Source organism: Rhinopithecus roxellana, chromosome 10 (assembly GCF_007565055.1).
Source record: "Rhinopithecus roxellana isolate Shanxi Qingling chromosome 10, ASM756505v1, whole genome shotgun sequence".
Classification (NCBI taxonomy): Eukaryota; Metazoa; Chordata; class Mammalia; order Primates; family Cercopithecidae; genus Rhinopithecus; species Rhinopithecus roxellana.
In genome coordinates, this window is record NC_044558.1 from 68,259,524 (window position 1) to 68,266,671 (window position 7,148).

General features: G+C 49.2%; 1 protein-coding gene across 1 annotated transcript in view; it reads right to left on the reverse strand.

Moving 5' to 3' along the window:
- ARID2 (AT-rich interaction domain 2) overlaps positions 1-1,461 on the reverse strand; it is a 187,231-nt gene extending 185,770 nt beyond the window's left edge. The window contains exons 1-2 of the mRNA XM_030938889.1: positions 1,216-1,461; positions 1,007-1,100 (exon numbers count right to left, since the gene is read on the reverse strand). Coding sequence (XP_030794749.1) covers positions 1,007-1,100; positions 1,216-1,307 — 186 coding nt within the window. The 5' untranslated portion in view covers positions 1,308-1,461. The remainder of the gene's footprint in view (positions 1-1,006; positions 1,101-1,215) is intronic.
- Positions 1,462-7,148: the final 5,687 nt, after the last annotated feature.

The window sequence follows — 7,148 nt, forward strand, 5'->3', positions numbered from 1 at the left end:
ATTCTACAGAGATCTGTAGATACCTAAGGCATCAGTGGGTGTTTCGGATCGATCGGTAAGACTTCCTAAGCAAGGGCTTCTTGAATCACTGTTTTCACCAGAGAGCCCTGTATTTAATACCACTTGTTTTGTTTGGAAGGGGGGGGTTGGTGGGTTTGTTTTGTTTTTGAAGCCCGGACAATAACCAATCGCAAGTCCCTCTGTCGCCCCCTTTTAAATCTCAACGCGGTCCGTTTACACTAAAAAAAAAAAAAAAAAAAAAAAAAAAAAAAAGTTCAAAAGGATCAATACAGTTCCGGACAGCGACCTCCGCGGGTTCTGGGGGGGCCAGGGCCAGGGCCGATTCCGATCCCTCTCCCAGATCTATCCATCTCCATAGGCCCTTCTTTGAGGCCTACAGCTTCTGCCTAGCCTTGAAGCCTAAGATGGCTATTTGGAGACAGGTCCTCGCTTCTTTTGTTAGCTGTATAAACCGAGGGCGACGGGGCCGAGGCTGTGCCCCCGGCTGCCGGGATCATTTCGCAGCCGATTATCGATGTTAAACCTGCCCGCGCTAATTTTGAGTTGCACGAAAACTGCTCTCAGAGTCTGTGTGTCTCTGTGTCTCCGCCTGTGCTAGAGCGGCAGCGGCGGCAGAGCTGACTCGCGAGCGAGCGGGCGGGCGGCGCGGGCGCGGGGCGGGCGCGGGGCTCAGGCTGGCGCCCCGCACGCCCGCACTCCCCGCCGCGGCGCTCAGACCCTGCCGGCCCGACCGGGCACCGGGCAGGGCGCGAGCCGGCGCCGGGCCGCCCGCCCGCCGGAGCCCCGCGCCCGCCGCGCGCACGCGAGCCACCAGGCCAAAAACAGCCCCACCGCCGTCCGCCTCCGTGCCACCGGCTGGGAGCGAAAAGAACGCCTTTTGCCCCCGCGGGCCACCCTCCCAGCCCCAAGCGCCCACTCCAGGGTCAAAGGAGACTTTTTGGAGGAGGCCAGCGAGAGGGAAATACAAATTAAAACTTCCACTCACCTTCGCGAATCCGCCTAAAGTAGTGACTCTGGTGTAGAGACCGTGAAGATCCAGCTCCTTCCCACCCACCGCAGGGATTTTTTTAAAAGGCGACCTGCAAGAGAGAGAAAGCCCTGCACTTGTCAGCCGGGACCCCGTGCCCGGCCCGGGCGGGAGAGCCCCGTTCGCCCCGGCTCGCCCCGGCGCTGCCCCCCCGGTTCTGCTCTCACCCTCTGCTGTGGTGGAACTGCCGCAGCTCGTCCAGGAAAGCGAGTCCCTTTCTCCGCTCGTCCGGAGGCGCCTTCCCCGTCGAGTTTGCCATTATTTTTTCAAAGGAGGTTTTTAAAAAACCCAGATCGGTGTTTTAAAAGCGCCCCCCGCTCCCAGCGCTTCCTACCAGAGCCCGGAGCCCATTCCTCGGCCGGCGGCGGCGGGGCTCAGTCATGGGCCGGCGGTGGCGGCGGCGGCGGCGGCGGCGGCGGCGGCGCAGGGAGGGAGGGAGGGAGGGGGAGGAGGAGGAGGAGGAGGGGAAGGAGGGAGCAGGAGGCCAGGGGGAGAGGAGGGAAGGAGGGAGGGGAATTTCTAAAAAAGTTTAAAGAAATCGGAGCGAAACTAGAGGGGAAGGCGACTGCCGGATCCGCGCGAAGCCGCGGGGCGAGCGCGGCCCCCACCCCTTCCTTCCCTCCCTCCCCGTGGCCCGGCTCTCGCCCGCCTCTCAGCGCCGCCGGCTGAGGCGGCTCAGCCCGGGGACGCGATTCAACATGGTGCTGCTGCCGGCGGCGCGCGAGCGGGCGAAGGGCAAGGCGAGCTGATGGTGAGGGGTCTGGGCGGCTGGAGGCCCAAGAGTTTCGGCGGCGGCGGCGGCGGCGGCGGCGGGGCTGGGGCAGGCGGGGCTGGGGGTGGGGAGAGGGAGGTCTGTGTGGTGGTTTGTGGAAAGCGGGGTGACAGCGTGTATTTCGGCCCCGGCTCCGAGGGGCCCTCGTACACATTTACGCGCGGCCTTGGCCGCGGAGGCCGGGGCGTCCCCGGGCAGAAGCACCGGCGGCAGCTGAGCCGCTGCGCGCTGCCCGCCTGCTTCCCTCCCCGCCAGCCTCCCTCTCTGCCGCCGCCAGCGCCGCCGCCACGGCCCGGCAGCCAGTGCCACACAGCGACCCCCGAGGGCCGGCCGCGGCACTGCGCCTGGCTCCACACCGCCCCGGCAGCTCCTCGCGGGGAACAATAGACTCGGCTCGCCGGGCTTAGGGTTCGTCTGCAATGTGCCGCACATTTCACACACACACAAAGCCGGCGGAAAGGGGGGCGGCGCGGGGAAACGGCCACTACCGGTTGTTCCAGGGTTAGGGGTGGAGGCGATGTTCGCGTCCCCGGCCCGGCTGTTAGAAGGGCCGCCTCGGAGTCCCCGCCCGCCCGATAGAACCGGTGTGGCGCTCTGAAGGGAAAGGAAGCTCACTGGGGCAGCTACTCACGCTACGCAACATTCACAGATCGGAATAAAGTCAATTTGTTACCTTCTCCTTTTGTAAAGTCTAAAGGAATCGGCTTTTATGAGCCTTATGCTAGTATTTTGGGGCCTGGTTAGCACATTTTCTATGAATTATCCACACGCTAACTTTAGCAAACTATACGTTAAATACATTGTGAATTGTCCTAGTTCTGTGGAAATAGAGTAATGCTCTTAATCCATCTTGCCGCTGGTTGGCTTCACATATCAAACTGGATTATTCTATGACCAAAGTTATGCAAGCTAACTAAACTGGTTGGTAAGCAGTCTGTCCAACTTCGACAATAATTAACGTTTACATTTTTATAGTAAGGTCTCTTCAAGATTGCTGCGTTTAAAATATCGAATAAAACATTTTTCCTTGCTTTCAAATGTCTTAAATGTAATCCTCATTTAAAATATTTTTGAAAGTTAAAAAAACCCTTTGTTTAAACGATAGTCAAAACATCTCAACAAATACTATCACCTAAATTTGCATTTACGAAGGGTGTTGGAGCCGGCTTTTTGCTACAAATGTTAAGATTACAGTACGTGAAGCGTATTATTATTCCCATTTTAGTGACGGCCACCACGGGCAAAGTCCCTGCCTAATGCAAGGTCACAGGGTAATAAGGGTCTGGATGGGTTATTTCAGGTAGTCGTTCCAATGGGAACATTGCTTTGGAGGTGAAAAATTATGTAATATAGTGCAGCGTGCTTCCGGTGCTCACTCTAGGAAACAGACTTATTTCCCAACTAAAGTTTATCTCTTAAGTGGGGTCGGAATAAGGTTGTGGCTAGGAAGTTCCTGACACCCCAGGGCCAGTGAGTGTCTCGGAAGCCTGTGAGGGGCGGAGACCCGGCCCCGGGAGGTGGAGAAGCTCGGCGGCCGCGGGAGACTAGGGGTGAGACTGCTGTTAGTAACACTGGGTCAGCTGTCCCTTCCCCCACCCGTCGTCTTAGGGGGAGTGGAGATGTGGGCTCGGAGCTGCGTGGCCCGAGCTGTGCGGATTCCCTAAACGCCGCACTTGCGCACAGCCCCTTACGTAACCGTCAGTGCCGGGGATTCCCTAGAGGGGGGTCATTCTATTCAACCATTATACACACCCCGGGCTCCTGCCGCCGCGCCGCCGCCGCCTCACAAAATGGCGGCGCCCATAGAGGAGACAGCGGCCGCCTCCCCGGCCCCATTTTGTGGGAGGTGAGAGATCTGTCAACACGGAAAACCTCTGCTGAGGATGCATCCGAGTTTGGAAACCCCACTTAAGGGATGGAGCCTGGGGGATCACATTAAACGGAAAATACCAACGACTTCCACCTCTACGCATTTTTAGTTTTTCATTTTCTCGAAGGAAGCGCCAGAAGCCTGTGGGGTGTAACTAGAGGGAGAACGGAAAGCTGAAGTGACTGCTCCGGGGACTTGCCGCGGCGCCTTAGTGGCTTTGGTTGCTCTTCCACGCTCCCGGCAGCTGACCGGGATCTCTTGGAGGGTCTCCTGGGCCACCTCGGCCGCGCCTGTCGTGCAATGAGACTTTTCTGTAGTTTTAAAATGCCACAGTCCACGGCCCGGTCGGCACCGCTCGCCTGAATCGTGAGCTTCGGGAACCCTGGCGGCTGCTGCTCCAGGAACTCGCTGTCGGCCGGGAACCGGGGAGCTCGGTTGCCAGGAGCGGGCGGTATTCGCGGACTCCGGCGGCCCTAGCGGGTGGCGGCCGGGATCCGAGCTGGGGATGACGGTGCTGATGGAGCTGATGGGGCAAGAGTGGGAACGGAGGCACGTACACTGAAATTTAAGTCGTCCGAGTTGGGACTTAAGATAGAAGGTTAATATTGTCTCAGGCTAGACTTAGAATGTCTTTTCTGGTATCCCAGTCTGCAGTGGGCAAATCTATTGTCTTTATTTCTCATTTAAGGGCAGAATGGAGGGATGACATTTTTACTTTTCAAGAGGCGGTTGCCACTTTTAAGTCACTGTTATTAATGTGTGTGTGTACATACACTAACATATACAATAGTGTGTTTTGCTTTTCAGAGCAAGTATCAAAGGCTAAAGACTTGGAGTGATACTAATGTTTAAAAGCCTTTTGGGAAAAAAAAGATACGATGAGAAACTGGAGAACTGACTTTTTAAAATTCCTTTTCTGTAGAAGAGGCTATCTTCAAAATGGAGTCCTAAAGTATATCTGATGAATAGAATTTAAATTCTTAACAGTGTATACCCTGCGGTCAAAAGCATAAACGTAAAACTTGATGTTTATCAGATTACTTACGTTTCAATTTTCCTGTGATTAGAAAAATGTAAGACAAAAGTAAGCTATTAACGGTATTTGCTTGGAAGAGTAACGTAAAGGTTTAAGGAAAGGTTTGTTGAAACAGATATGCATCACAAGAATAATTTATTTTAAATGTTGTTTTCCAGTTGCAGCAATCATTTGTGTTTACATGACTTTTTAAAAAGGGGTGTAGCTTATGTTGATTTTGATCCTCGTATTTAATCTCTAGTGCAGAAGTTGATATTTCTGCAGGCTGCACCTCAATCACTAAGTTCCACACTCCATCCTCTGCTGTGCCAATCCTGGCATGTGGATCACCAAGATAACATTTCTGGTCCTGTCTGTTCTTACTGATGTCCTTTAGAGTTGATAAATTTGATTGCCACTAATCAATCTGTATCTCTTGCAAGAACACACATTTAGCATCGAAGTAGAGTCAGAGTATATTTTTTATGAGATTGTACTAAAGTAACCTTCTATTATATTTCTTATTACCATATTGCATTTCCTATAGTGGGCAGCATAGAGCAGGTGGATCCTGGCAAAGTAATGTTAGAGATGTGCTGACAGCTTTACAATAGATATTCTCCAATTAATTTGACAAGATATAAAATAAAACGTAGTTTGTAGTTTTCAAGCATTAATGGAAAGTGTTCCTATTAAAAACTTACCAATAACAGTGGAAATTGTTGCAATCCGATTTGTATAGTTTACTATTTTGGTGACAAAGTCCTTATGATGGGAAAAATGTAAAGTGTTGCTTTTGTAACTGCAAACGCTGCACACCGTAATTAGAAGTTTCTGTTATTTTATTTGAATTTTTCATTCTTACCATCAGTTTTAATATTAGTCTGGAAATTGTGATAAATTAATAATTCCCTCATTCAACTAAACCTTAAAAAACTACCCAGTTTCAAATCAAGCATATCAGGTGTATGATTACAACAGCTGAAATAACTTAAATTGAGGAATTGGTATACCAACTCAGTGGAGAAATTTTGGGATTTTAGGTTATTCTAAGATTTAAAAAAATAGTTTGAATCGTTAAACAAGGCTATTGAAGTTAAATTGGTATTTCCTTAAAGATGATTTTAGAGAAAAATTCTTTGGCGAGATTCGAGAATGCCTTCATGGCTTCTCTTGCCTGTACCTATTGCTATACTTTTTTATGTGGACTAATTTGTCTGATTTGAAAATTTGATTACAATATCAAATCCTAGATGAAGCCCTCCCATTCTTATGGTGATTCTAAGGGGTACTGATAACTAAGCTCTTAAAAGGTGAGGAAATAGTTTATTCTGCTGCAGATTAGGGTACTCTGAATACAGGCACTCTGATGGTAATTCTAAGTAGTGTTGATAACTAAGCTTTTAAAAGATAAGGAAATAGTTTATTCTACTTCAGAGTAGGGTAATTTTAATGCCCTGAATATACTCTGAATCTTTTATAGATAGATTTCTGAATGATTTGCCCGAAAAAGTCTGATAAGCTTTGGGGGATTTTTTAATTTTTTTCTCTTAAAAAGGAATCAGAAATGTGGGATTTTTTAAAAAAATTATTTTCAGTAGATATTGGAGATTATGCTTTGTGCATTAAATCCAGTTTGATTTTTAAGTGATAATTTTCAATTAAAGACTTTCTTTCTTTTTTTTTTTTTTTTTTTTTAAGACGGAATCTGGCTCTGTCTCCCAGGCTGGAGTGCAGTGGCCAGATCTCAGCTCACTGCAAGCTCCGCCTCCCGGGTTTACACCATTCTCCTGCCTCAGCCTCCGGAGTAGCTGGGACTACAGGCGCCCGCCACCTCGCCCGGCTAATTTTTTGTATTTTTAGCAGAGACGGGGTTTCACCGTGTTAGCCAGGATGGTCTCGATCTCCTAACCTCGTGATCCGCCCGTCTCGGCCTCCCAAAGTGCTGGGATTACAGGCTTGAGCCACCGCGCCCGGCCAACCCAATTAAAGACTTTCTAATAAGACAACTAAAAAATTAAATTTTAGGCAATTATAATAATATATTTTGGAGAAGCATTCCCAGATGTACTTTTGACAAGGAATTGATTTTATTAGTTGTTTGGGTTGTTTAATCCAGAATTTTTAAAACTGTTATGGGTTTAATTTGCTACATTTGTCCATTCTTATTCATTTCCTCTGTTTTGATCACTGAAAAGTTGTCTAAAAACTGTGCTCATTATACACAGTTTATAGTATTTAATAGCTTCTGAAAACTTCAAGAGACCATACTAAACCAAGGAAATATTTATTAATGGTAATCTATATTTAGTAATAAATATATTTGTAACTAAATGTGGGATTACTAAATCACTGAGTAAATATTTCTTGAATATTTGGACAAGAGGTGGGGGGAGGGAGAATGACTTGACCCTCAAGGAACTTAACTGCTGCCTTTAAAAGG